The sequence below is a fragment of the Suricata suricatta genome, chromosome 8 (genome assembly GCF_006229205.1).
Source record: "Suricata suricatta isolate VVHF042 chromosome 8, meerkat_22Aug2017_6uvM2_HiC, whole genome shotgun sequence".
In the NCBI taxonomy this organism is placed as follows: Eukaryota; Metazoa; Chordata; class Mammalia; order Carnivora; family Herpestidae; genus Suricata; species Suricata suricatta.
Genome location: NC_043707.1, coordinates 100006540 through 100020676, shown reverse-complemented (window position 1 = coordinate 100020676; position 14137 = coordinate 100006540). Strand labels below are relative to the sequence as shown.

Genomic DNA, 14137 nt, shown 5'->3' with positions numbered 1-14137 from the left:
GAGAGAACCAGGACCCTGGTGTTGGAGACCAGCCAGTCCTGCGGCTTCTAGCCTAACATTCTCATCTGGCAGATAGGGATGACATCTCCCCTAGGGCACTCACACCCACATTCCTTTACCCTTCAAGAGTTGCACTGAGGGCTTAGGAAGCATGGAGGTACTCATTAAGTTGGGGGGTGGAGATTCTGTTGATTAGTCTCATTCATTAGGTATTTTTTCATTGACTACTGAATCCCTGGCCTAATTCTGGAGATCACAAAAGTGAGGCAGAAGCCCACACTTCCCTTAGGGAGACTGCAGTCTCATTGGCCTGGAAAATGAGGACTAAGTGACTCCACGTGTAAATCACTAGCATTCACTTGTTCATTCACTCACTGTGGGCTAAGCCTTGTGCAGGGTTAGGGATTTAAGAAAGAGCTAGACTGGGGCACCTGGGTGGCTCAGCCAGGTGAGCATCGGACTCTTGATTTCAGCTCAGGTCATGATCCCAGGATCATGGGATTGAGACTTGCTTACGATTCCCGCCCCGCCCCCCTCTCTCTGAGGAGCTAGATATAGTCCTGCTTATTTCTAAACAAGATTTAAAAATCAGAATTGTGTGGTATTATGATAGGGGTTGGAATAAAGTTCTGCATGAACAATGAGGGAGCAACAAATTCTGTCTCATGAGGTTGAGAAGACTTCTCAGAGGAGATGGCCATGTAGCTAGGTCATGAAGGATGAGTAGGAGTGTGTCACATAAAGTAGATGGAAATGTAAGTCCAGGTTAGGGAAAACATGAATACATGAACTACTGAGGAGGCATGAGCGATCCAACATGGTGGAAACTACAAGGGTTGACTCTAGAAAAATAGAATTGGGTAAAATGAGGGAAAGCTTTAATGCCTTATTCAGCACTTTGATATTTATCCTGTAGGGAGGCTAACATTTCTCAGAAGTGTAATCCATAGACCACCTGCATCAGGATCACCTGGAATGCTTTATTTAAAATCTAAGCTCACACCCCAGACCCTCTGAATGAGAATCTCTGAGGGTAGGAATAGGCAATTTTAATAAGCTCCCTCAGGTGGATTCTTCATTAAACTTTGAAAAACACAGTGTGTAGATGATGGGAGGTCAAAGATTTTTTTAAAGGTTCTCTGATCAAAACTTTCAGCTCTTTATCCTGAACTGCAAATTCATCAAGCTTTACACTTAAGATTAGTGGGCATTAGACACTTTATGTATGTTATACCATATTTTTATTTATTATTTTTGTGAGAGAGAGCACATGTGCATGTGCACACGGGAGAGAGGCAGAGAGAGAGAGAGGGAGAGAACCTTAAGCAGGCTCCATGCTCAGCACAGAACCCTCCATGGGGATCGATCTCACAACCCTGAGATCATGATCTGAGCCGAAATCAAGAGGTGGACACTCAACTGACTGAGCCACCCAGATGCCCCTAACATATATATTTTTTTTAACTAGTGGTATAAAATCCTAATTACAAACTAACCTGACAGAGAGCAGAGGCAAATAAAGATTTTCTCAATCAACAAGTCTTATTGAATTCCTTATTGTAGTCTTTTCTTATATATTTATTTTTGATAGAGAGTCAGGGAAGTGCAGAGAGAGAGAAAAGGAGACAGAGAATCCCAAGCAGGCTCCGCCCAGTCAACACAGAGGCCACTGTGGAGCTCAAACTCATGAACTGTGAGATCATGACCTGAGCTGAAATTAAGAGTTGGACACTTATAGGGTGCCTGGGTGGCTCAGTTTGTTGAGTGTCTGATTTCAGCTCAGGTCATGATCTCATGGCTCATGAGTTTGAGCCCCACATCGGGCTCTGTACTGACAGCTCAGAGCCTGGAGCCTGATTTTGATTCTGTGTCTCCTTTCTCTGTCCCTCCCCCACTCACACTCTGTCTCTCTCTCTCTAAAAAATAAACATTGGGGCACCTGGGTGGCTCAGTCAGTTAAGCGTCCACCTTTGGCTCAGGTCATGATCTCACAGTTCATGAGTTTGAGCCCTGCATCGGGCTCTGTGCTGACAGCTAGCTCAGAGCCTGGAGCCTGTCTTCGGATTCTGTTTCTCTCTCTCTCTCTCTCTCTCTGACCCTCCCTGCTCATGCTGTCTCTCTCTCTCTTTCTCTCTCAAAAATAAATAAAACATTAATAAATAAATAAACATTAAAATTTAAAAAAAAGAGTGGGCCATTTAAACACTGAGCCACCCAGGTGTCTCCTTATCGTAGTCTTCCACCCGTGTTAAAGTACTTGAACAAGGCAAATCGACTAAGGTGGCCTTAATACTTTAGCAGTCTCTGTAAGGAAACCAAAATGTAATCCTGCAAATGTTAAGAAATTGAAAACTAAGGACAGCCAATCGTGAATGGCCAACTAGGCTTTTCCATATAAAGCAAAAAGCCAATCAAATAATTTCTTTGGTTTGCTTTGGCATCTTCTCTATAAAAGTCTCTCCTCTAATTCCTGTCATTGGAGTCTTCAAACTGCTTCCCATTTGGTGCTGCCCAGTTGGAATTGATCTTTGCTCAAATAAACTCTTAAACTTGTAATATGTCTTAGTTTCTCTTTTAATATCAGGAATTTAAGTATGAAAGAGGAGATTCCCTCCCTGACTTATAAGAAAATAACAAAGTGTTAAACTGTCTCATGCTGAATAAATTGGGGTTCCCCAAATATGTTCCTGGGAATACTGGTCCACTTGAAAAAGAGCAGTGGGCGGTCAAACACATTTGACAAGCATTTCATGCCAGAGCCTGCATTCTTTTTTTTTTTTCTTAATTTTTTGTTTGCTTTTTATTTATTTTTGAGAGACAGCACAAGCAGGGGAGGGTCAGAGAGAGAGGGAGACACAGAATCCGAAGCAGGCTCCAGGCTCTGAGCTGTCAGCACAGAGCCCGATGCAGGGCTCTAACCCACAAACTGTGAGATCATGACCTGAGCCGAAGTCAGATACTTAACCGACTGAGCCACCCAGGCGCTCCCCAGAGCCTGCATTCTTAAGCAATATCATCCTCAAGGGGGCAAAAATTATTTCATAGGGGGCAAAAAAACCCCACCTTACTGCAATGACTTGTGGCCCCCCAAAGCTCAACCTACTCACCAAGATCTTGTTCCTTAGTATTTCATTTGGGGGAGGGACAGGTGGGTAGAAAGGAGTGATTAGGGGGATGCCTAAAAAGGCTTCTGGAGCTGGAGGGCCAATAATGAATAAAAGGTTGAGAACACAGCACTAGAACTGTGTCTTGGAGCTTCACAGGGTACATGAACATATTACAGAGTGAGAAGTTTCAGAGTAAAGGACTTTAATGTCTGCTAACTAGTTAACTTAGGCTATCCTCATTTTACTAGGTCCCAGAATCCCTTTCTTATATGATACCTCTTCACATTTCACATATAGTCTCCCATGGAATGTGTGCTGAAACTCTATCAAAAATAGAGCTTGGAGAAAATAAGGAGTAAGGAAGGCAGGAGTTACAATAGCAGGTACCATTTACTTAGGCCTCCATTTCCTAAAGGTGTAACTTGGATGTTTTGTCAACATGTAGCATGAGTCACTTCATGAAAACAGAGGTTAATTGATCTCATTCATGGGAGATACTTGTTCAATACCATTAAAATATTGCTCAAGAAAATGTGCAAGTTGAAGGAAACAATTTAGGAACCTTCTGCACCAGATGTTTTTCACCCTTTTTTCTAGCTGGATGACCTTAGCCAAGTTATTTAGCCTCTTTCTGAGCTTCATTTATTTATTCTTTTTAAAAATCTGTAATTAGGGTTAATTATAGCCAGCTTCAGAGTCATTAAAAGAAGAGATAATGCACACAAAATACCTGGCCCAGTGCCCTGTGCGTTAGTAAGCATTCCATGAATGTCCGTTCTACTACTCACCCGCTTTTTCAGGCCCTCGTTAACGCTCACAGAACTCCTGAGATGCCCCGGGCTCTGCTCTTTCCTTACACTCGAGTGAATGCTTTATTCAGCTAACTAAATTCCAACTGACTGGTGATTTAGGATGGGAACTGAAGAAGTCGTAACTGGCAGAAATGTGAACTTGTTTGACAATGCCCCAGGAGGTGTCACACCATCAAATAGGACAGAGACTGCGCACCCATGGCACAATAATCTGGGCCACCGAGGGGAACAGGACAGACAGGCAGCTGGGCAGCCTTCCTCCCTTCCCAAACAGACCCTCCTGGCCTGGTGCTTTATTCAGTTGAAGTCTAGCTAGGGTGACCAGCGTGTCCCTGTTTGTTCCCAACTTTCCCATTTATAGCACCGAAAGTCCAGGGTCCCCAGAACCCTCTCAGTCCCAGGCAAGTCAGGATGGTTGGTCATGAGACTTTTGAGAGTCTCAGCTGTGCTATCTTGCTGCAGCATAAGAATCACTGGCCTGGGAGCCAGCCACACCTGGGTCCAAATCCTGGCTCATTCCATTTCTAGTAAAATCCTGTAAATGTCATCTAACTTTCTTGAACCTCAGTTTCTTTATCTATAGATTTCATCCTATTCTTTCCTGAATTTGTAATAAACTTCATGTTATCATTAAATTAAATAGCAGTGCTTGAAGCAATCCAGGCCCTCAATGAATGTTAGTTGGGGATCCCCCACTTCCTGAACTCCTTATATGTACCAGAGATTCATTATCTCCTGGGGTGCCATGTGTCTAAAAATCCCTGAAACTTATTTCCAGGAAGGGAGGTGGCCATCGGGCAGCAGGGGGCACTGTTGCCACGAGTCCTCTCCACTCCTCACACCAAAGCAATAAAGCTTTAGTAGACCACTGATCAAAGATGGTTAAACTCGAAATCCACACTTGGTTTTAACTTATCTAAATGTGTCCCACATGCCTGCAATAATGTTCAGGGTGTATCTGGATGATTTGAAATCTTGTACATTTAATTTATAATCCTTCTCACTCCGGGAGGTTTATGATGTGCCAAGGGGTCAAATGTTTATTCCTAGAATTATTTAACCTCAATCAACTAATTATTCTGATGAACTGAATGCTGTTTTTTCTTTTTGCTTGACCAGATTGGAAACAATGACAGGCATTCAACTCAGATTTACTGTAAAACTCGAATAGATTGGGAATTACGGAGTTCCTTAAACTGTCTCTGAAAATAAATATTTCTGATGTGTCTGGCAAGTCGAAGGAGAAAAAGCAACAATCCCCAAACTCATTAAACTAAGTAAGTCTAACCATGTTTAAAGAAAATGTTGTGGGAGGTAGTAATCCCTAGATGCCTAGATGAGCACTGTCCATAACAAATCCTCATGCCTTTTGTTTGCTTGTTTAAGGAACAAGCCTGGTGGTAGTAACTGCTTATCTGGGGTGAGTTCTGGGGAAAAAGGGTATAAATCAAATAATTTTTTATTAGACTTCCAGAGTTCCTAACAATATTGCATGTCCACCGGACTCCATTTATCAGCATGCACATAATTGATCCATGCCCTCTGGTTGAGATCTTAGGAGAATCTGAAGGTTATGTATCTCAGGAATGGTGTAATCTTAGTATAATAACATCCTTCTTTTCTAATTTACATAGTTTTTTACTAGCAATGTATACCTACCAAGATCAATATGAAAATATTCCTATAAAAATAACATTGGTACATCTGAAGGTTCAAAATGCAAACTAGAATTTTATTAGAATCTTCTAGCTGACATATTCTAATAGATAAATATTTCCAATTCTAAAGCCTGATTCAGAGGTTTGATTCCATTAGGTCCTAAATGGCACAGAGTAGACTCAAGTTAGGGAAGGTAATCTGGCCTACATGACGAAGGGGTGTGTCAAAGTGGCCTACAACCCACGACAGTGGTGTAACAGCATAAATTTGACTTACTTTTAACAACCTTGCTCTTTGGAAGTGGAAGAAGGCCTGCACAGACGAATCTCTCCTTCAGTGCTGTCCAGGAAACACACAAGGTGAGACATACGTGTAATTTGAAAATTTCTGACAGCCACATTAAAAAAGTAAACAAAAAAAACCACATTAAAATATGTTATTTAACTTAATCTACTAAAAATATCATTATTTCAATATATAAGCTATAAAAATTATCAATGAGATCTTTTACATTATTTTTTATACTATGTCTTTAAAATCTGGTATTTTATATTTTAAGCACAACTTAATTTGGACTGGCCACACTTCAAAGTGCTCAGTAGCCACAAGGGGGTAAAGCTATGGTATCGGTCGGCTTGGGTTTAATCTGTGCTTGGAGGGCCTGAAGCCACCTGGAAAGATCGAGCAGCTGAATCAAATCTCCTGGTTGGAGGTGGAGATAGTATTTCTTTCTTCTCCCTCCCTACTCCCTTGCCCTTCCTCCTCTTTGATCCCATGTAATTCACGCGTGCGTGTGCCAGATCCGAGACACTGTGCTGGGCATTCTAAATGCACTATAATCCTGCACGAGTTAGAGATCTTCTTTTATTAAAAAAAAAGTATAAAGTAAATGAAATAACTAAATGATGGCAATGATACTATAATGGTTAAGAGAACAGACTTGGAAGCTATTCATACATATTTCTGCCACTTCCTGTATACCTTGGGAAAGAATTTTCTTAACTTCTCTACACCTTAGTTTTATTATTTGCCAAATGGACATAAAAGTATTTCCCTTATAGATGTTCTGTGATTTAAATTTTTTAATGTTTATTTTTGAAGGAAGGGGGGTATTCAAAGCAGGCTCTGCACTGCCAGCAGAGAGTCCAATGCACAGCTTGAACACAGGAACTGTGAAATCATCACCTGAGCCAAAGTCTGACGCTTAACCAACTGAGCCACCATGGCACCCCTGGATGTCCTATGATTTATTTTTTGTAAAAAAGTTTTTAAATGTCTTTTATTTATTTTTGAGAGACAGAGAGAGACAGTGCGAGCAGGGGAGGGTCAGAGAGAGGGAGACACAGAATCCAAAGCAGGTTCCAGGCTCCGAGCTAGCTGTCAGCACAGAGCCTGACACGGGGCTCGAACCCACAAACTGTGAGATCAGGCCCTGAGCTGAAGCCAAAGGCTTAACTGACTGAGCCACCCAGGTGCCCCTGTCCTGTGATTTAAATGAGATCACGCCTATGTTGGGGAGGAAAAAATTTTATCTTTCAGGGTTTCTTCTGGCTGGTCTAAGAATTAAATTGACATGAGGTAGACGGACAAGAGAAAAACAAATTTAGTTTTGTTATGTGTGGACCTCCCCATGGAGGATTAATAATGTTAAGGTTAAATGATGTATATTCGCCATCCTGAGCGAAGGAATGGGACAGGGGCCTGGGACTTCAGAGGGGAGGAGGACAGTTCGTAGGCCAATAAGAAGAGCAGATTGGTAACCAGCTGTTTGCCCCGCCGTACAGATGGGTCATTAAGATAAAACTTCTCTCTGGTAATAACTCTTATTCTGGCAAAGCCCCTCAACTCAGATTCTTCTAGTTAAGGAAGGGTGGAAAGTTTCTCTTAGACTTGCAGGGTCTTAATTGCTGTCAGCTCAAAATAGTCCACATGCCAAAGTAGCACATTTTGGGGAGACTTGTTCTGAACCCCTTCACCTGCAAAGCTGTGGGCATTCATTAAATATTAATAATATTGTTTGGGATAAATGTGGGCTACTTCGGAATTTGTAGCACTGTATACAAATATTATTGCCACTGCTGGTCCTACTGAGGTGCAAAGAAGTGATGTAGCCAAGGAAACACAGCTAATGGGCAGTGATCAGGTTCTCACCCAGTTTGTCTATCTTGAAGGCAGTATTTCTTATCGTAATATGGACTGAATGTATACTGCTGCTGTGACAGAAAATGAAAATATCTCTTAAAAGATAAATTCCTGATATCTGCTTGCCATTCTCATAGAAGCAGAATTCAGGGGGAAAATCTGGGTTTTGGATAAGTAAGAATTTACTGTTTTGTTTTGTTTTTGCATAAATAAGAATTTACTGTTGTAAGATACTAAACAAGGAACATGCATGTAAAGGAAAATTAAATTTCTTTGCTCCCTTCTTTTTGACTCTCATTAGGAAACAATGCCTTGCATATATTGGCACTAAATTCATGCATGTTGTGGGGCGCCTGGGTGGCTCAGCTGGTTAAGCCTCTGACATGGGCTCAGGTCATGATTACTCAGTTTGTGAATTTGAGCCCTGTGTCTGGCTTTGTGCTGACAGCTCAGAACTTGGAGCCTGCTTCGGATTCTGTGTGTCCCTCTCACCCCCCAGCCCCACTTGTTCTCTGCCTCTCTGTCTCTCTCTCTCTCTCAAAACAAACAAACAAAAAAATATTTTAAGAAATTAATGCATGTTGTATTCAACCAAATTTGCAGTTTACTAAAGGAGAGAGATATTAAGGCCTTTATTCCCTATTAACAATGTATTTATAGAGACATGTGCCTCTCATCTTTTAAGACAAAACTAGTACTACAAAAGTACGTGTAACAGTTATATGTAAAAGTTTCTGTGTGTAAGAATATTTTTTTCATCAAATTGGCAAGTGAAAACAAACCAAAACAAATGCCAGTACTATTGGGTCTAACGCAGTTAACCGTACCACTTCGAGCCCTCTCTGCCCAGATTGTGTACTTTTCATCTGCTCCACAGAAGTGTTTGTTCTTGGCTTTACCTACAAAACCTCTTTGACTGCTTTGTTTGATTTCAGTCACTCTCTTTTTCTGTCACTGTTTTGTCTTCCATCGAGGCTGAGATTCCTAGGGGAGGTCACATGAATCCGTGAGCAGGGTTGCAGGGTTAGGATAAACAAGCCTGGCTAGCATAGCTCAGGGCCCTGGCTAGCTTCGTGTGCTCCGCCTGGAAGAGCCACCCCAAGGAAAACCATACTCAACTTCGTTTTAATCTTGCAAGGCCTATGTGAGCCCTGGTTACTTACTGTTCTACTTTCTGAAAGAAAAACTCAGGGCAGGGACATGTTTGAATGTGTGGGTTCTAGTTTGGGCTGGCTCTGCTATATCATTCCTCTCCGTAATCTTAGACAGTGACACCCATAACTTCCCCACAAGGACTCCCTCCTCGATCTGGCTACTGTTTAACTTCTAGTCCTTATCTCCCTGACGTCCCTGGACTAGAGCCACATTGCAGGCCTTCAGACATGCTGTTCCCTCTGCCTGACACCGCTCTCTTCTGCCCCTGCACCTAATTCCTACTCATCCTTTCAGCCTCAGCTTGGAAATTGGCCCCTGAAGGGAGCTGATTTCTTTTTTTTTTTTTTTAATCTATTTATTTTTGAGAATGAGAGAGAGAAGGACAGAGTGTGAGTTGGGGAGGGGCAGACAGAGTAGACACAGACTCCAAAGCAGGCTCCAGGCTCTGAGCTGTCAGCACAAAGTCCTATATGGGGCTCGAACTCACAAGCTGTGAGACCATGATCTGAGCCGAAGTCAGACCCTTAAGTGACTGACCCACCCAGGTGCCCGGGAGCTGATTTCTTGATTGAGGCTAGGCCCTCTATGGGTTCCCATAGAATCCTGGTTCTCTCCGCATGCCCCTGCCCCACATTATTCCCCAGCTTCCATCTGGAATGATCTGCTCACTGTCTGGTTTGCCGGCTAGAATGTAAGCCTAAAGGTAAGGATCCTGTCTTTTTTATTTACTTCCGTGTCACTTATACTTAGCACATAGTTGGCACTCAATAAATAAAGGCTGTGGGTGAAGAAAAGCAACTAATACACAGGGCATCTTAGAAAGTTTCCCTAGAGTGATACCACCTCCCCGCCTTTTGCCCCAATTATAATGGGATATGTAATGAGACAAACATTTCTATTCATCACTAAGGCTTTCTTGGGGGAGAGCACTGTGTTTATTTAGAAGAAATATTGAATTAGCAGATATAAGGATATGGACTTTGAAGATAAGATTTTCTGGTTTTGAATCACAGCTCTGCCACTCAATGGCTGTAAAACCCTGGGCAAGTTACTTCTCTAGGCCTCCGTTTCTTCATGTGTAAAATGGGGGTGAACATAACAGCACCTACCTCAGAGGACTGTTGTAAGGATTATATGAATTAATACACACAAAGAACTGAAGAATTACTGCATATATTAACAGTAAGTACTAGCAATGATCATTACTTTTATTAAACCCTTAGAGGTTGGGGGTGAGCTCAAGGAACCAAAGCTGATCACCAAATAATGCTTTGCAGGAGAGTGGTCCTGTTCACCATGGGTTTTCTGTTTTATATGTTTGAGGAGAGTTGCTGAAGCCAAGCTGATTTACTATGCCAATTAGAGATGAGATAATTTTGACATTGGCAGGAGAGGGAGGCAAGATCCATTTGTACATTCAACAAATATTTACTGAATGTCTATTTTGTGCTAGACATAGAGGAAAATAATATAGTCACAGCTGTTACAGAGCTCCCAAAAATTCAAGAAAGAAGAGAGAAGCTAGAGAGACTGGGGGCTGGGATGGGGGAGGGGGTGCTGCGGGGCAGACCAGTGTGGGTATAGCACAGCAGAGGAGGATGCTGAGAGAACAGAAATGCTAAGGCAGGATTTTAAAGCGTCTGCTATAGGATATGTCATGTAAATCCTCCCCTCCACCCCCCTACAAAATCTTCAATAAAATTTTCATGGCTCACTGGAGAGAGCCTGAAGAAGGGAAAGATAGCAGATATCTGGGTTATAACTGTTAGGGGAAAGAAGCCATAGGCAACAAAGCCCTTCCTTACTCTTGTGTACTACCAGTAAGGAGGCCTTACCGTGTGTGCAATACTTAATGATTATAAATGATGCCTCCATGCGATGTATAACCCAAGACTCTTTACTGTGAATACAAATTAAACAGTACCAATAGCAATCATATTAACTGAAAAGAAGAGGCATTATTCAAGACAGAAAACTTGGGACTTCCAGGGAAAAGGAGCCTTGAACCTGGGAGTCACATATGACCATCAACCAGCCCCTTTGTGCTTAATTAGTCACACTGGTGATTCTTCAGCAACTATGCCTTGTTATTATTTTTTTAATGTCTATTTTTGAGAGAGAGAGAGAGAGAGTGCTGGGGAGGGGCAAAGATGGAGGCAGATAGAGGATCCAAAGCAGGCTCTGACAGCAGCAAGTCTGATGCGGGGCTTGAACCCAGGAACCATGAGATCATGACCTGAGCCGAAATTGGATGCTCAACAACTGAGCCACCCAGGTTCCCCAATGACTTGTTGTTTTATAAACCACTGCTTAGGAGGATGCAGTCGTTCTTATAAATACACTAAGGTTTAGGTGCGGGGAAAGAAGGGATCCACTATATACTTAAGGCTCCCATCCTTTTCTGACTTCCAGTTTTTCACTTTTACCATCCTTTAAAATAACAATTTAAGGAAATGTATATATCTCTTAAAAAAAAAAAAGCAGCAACCTAAGAAGTAATCAGTCATCAAACTAAATAAACCAAAACTATCAATTTGCCTGAATTTCCAAGAGTGAAGTAAATAAAGCTCTGTTGGAATTTACCTACACAAATTAAGACTTTCCAGGGAAGAGAGAAATAAACTAGTCTTTTTTTCCCCTCTTAGATTTGTTTACTGTGTAAACGCTGGGGTTTTTGCATCTTTGTAATGTGACTACTGATTAAAAAGATATATGGTTGTTTATTGATGTTCTCAAAGCATGATGCAAATTCACATCACCTTGGGTATATTTTGCCCCTCAAGCTACGAAGTAAATATGGAAGCATTTTGTAGTTAACAAGACCAAAATATGTTAATTCAAATAGTTGGCTTTGAATAGGATTTTCCTTTAAATCATTAATAGGAAAATGAAGAGAGCTTGGGTGGTCAAGCATGAAGTGTAAATGAGAGTAGTTTTCTTTTTTGTCTCACCATCCGATGTTATTTGATGTTAAAATTTAAATTTGATAATGCAGAATATGACCTTATCATGAAACTGCAGCTTATGCCCCAGATTTTTTGATAGCAGTACTGAAACCATGATTTTTAAGTACCAATTTTAATGACAAGTGCAGTGAAAAAATTAGACATTTTTGAATTGGTGGAGTCAGAAAAAGAGCTTGCCCATCTTTTTATCTATAGGACCATATTTTTTTAAATCAAAAACTAAGATAGAGGGTGTTAGAGCAGAGCAGATACAAACCTAGATCTCTTTAAATGGCTGTAAAATTACCAGTGAAATTCCTGAAGGGCCAAATAATACAGGAAGCATACACTTTTGCCCTCTTATTAAAATGAGGAATATATTTCTTTCAAACAGAAAAGGACCTTACAAACCTCTTTTCAGCTTTCTGTATCAGCCTCTGAGAGGCAACCATTTCCTATTGTCAGGTGGCTGGTGAGAAGTGCAAAGGACAGCTGCCACCAAGAGCTCAGGAAAATCAAGGTGGACACCAGGCCTTGTCGTCTACCATTCTGCTACCAGAAAAAAATTTCAGAAAACGGTCAGTTTAAAACACACACATTTGGCAAACCATGCAGTATTTAATACATAGTAGCAGAATATTTACTATTGAACCTTGAAAAGATGCGACTTCTTTGTGTGCAATCTTTCATTTATGCAAGTGAGAGGGTTTACTTTTTTTTTAATATTTTTACATTGTAGTACTTGTTTTGCTTGTTGGTGGTGTTTGCTTATTTAATACATTCCGTCAAGGACAGAAAAAGAAAAGAAAAGAAAAGAAAAGAAAAGAAAAGAAAAGAAAAGAAAAGAAAAGAAAAGAAAAGAAAAGAAAAGAAAAGAAAAAGAAGGAAGGAAGGACACTCTTCCAACATGAAAAAAAATAAATAAACACACACATTTTAGTCAGGTTTTAAGTGTAACTATCTCCTTAAGTATGACTGATCCTATGATTATAAGCTTTTCAACTTAGGTGTTAGTAACCCATTTTTTTTTCTATTTCGGGGGCCTAAAAAAAACCCCTCAGAGTGGCATAAATTTCTATCAAACAAGAAAATGAATTAAGTAGCATTCTAAAACTATGAAATTTATGCCAGTTTTCAGGTGTCCCAAGATTTAGCCTGTTGTATAGGAATAGCTAAATTCACAACAACGTTAAGAAATGTGGGGTGCCTGGGTGGCTCAGACCCTTGAGCATCTGACTTCAGCTTAGGTCATGATCTCACGGTTTGTGAGTTCCAGCCCCGCTGTGCTGACAGCTTGCTCAGAGCCTGGAGCCTGCTTCGATTCTGTGTCTCTTCCTCTCTCTGCCCCTCCCCCGTTTGCACTGTCTCGGTCTCTCCATAATAAATAAATGTAAAAAATTTAAAAAAGCTCATGCTAAAATGCCCTGTCACAAATATGCTTTACTTTGTGAGGCACTGACATCCAGAAATGCATTTCTATACCAACAAGCGTCTCCTTTAAGGGCAGGCCCTTGAGTAACTATCGCACTGCATGGAACTCTTGAGAATATTCTGGAAGCCTCACTGTGAACCGCTGCTGCTCAGCAGGAGAGAGAAATGAAATTCAGCAGAAGCAGCAACTTTTGGAAGGAGAAACACGGTTTTCCTCCTAGAATGCTTTTCTCTTGGAATGGGTTTACTGTGAGCTCTGCTCCTCTGGTGCTTTAAATCTGTGGACCGTTGAATGTCACCCCGCCTTTTCTGAAGTTACAAAAATACTTTCTGTCCGCCCTGTGGCGGGAATAGAAAGTTTGGAAAATTAAATGCGTAACACTTCAGATAACCCAAATGACATACATGCAACAGCATTCCATGAAGAACTTAATCAACTCAATCCTTTGCATGTAATTAACCAAGGCACACAAAGTCTCCAAATTCTGCACTCCAAAAAAGGAGGGAAAATGCAAGGGTCCTGCAGCAGTTCCCGGGACCTACAGAGAACTTTGTTACAAGTGTATCCAAAGTCCCCAGCAGCAGAGACTTGTGGGGCGCCGCTTATCACCGCCGCACTCGCTCTGCAGCTCCCAGAGGTGGCGGTTGTGCTATGAAGGCAGACCCTGCCAAGCTGGACGACAAGATGCTGCGCACCCCCAAATGCTCCAGGTGCCGGAACCATGGCTTTCTGGTCCCGGTCAAGGGCCATGCGGGCAAGTGCCAGTGGAAGCTGTGCACTTGCGGTAAGTGCTGCCTGATCACCGAGCGCCAGAAGATCATGGCTGCGCAGAAGATGCTCAAGAAGCAGGCCTCCGAGGAGGAGGAGGAGGAGAGGGGCCTTGTC

The 14137-nt window shown here is 41.7% G+C and overlaps 1 protein-coding gene across 1 annotated transcript in view; it reads left to right on the top strand.

Annotated features, from left to right (window-relative positions):
- Positions 1-13838: 13838 nt before the first annotated feature.
- DMRTB1 (DMRT like family B with proline rich C-terminal 1) overlaps positions 13839-14137 on the top strand; it is an 8044-nt gene continuing 7745 nt past the window's right edge. The window contains 2 exon segments of the mRNA XM_029948284.1: positions 13839-14125; positions 14127-14137. The exon segment at positions 14127-14137 is cut by the window's right edge and continues 332 nt beyond it. Of these exon segments, the coding sequence (XP_029804144.1) occupies positions 13904-14125; positions 14127-14137 (233 nt within the window). The 5' untranslated portion in view covers positions 13839-13903.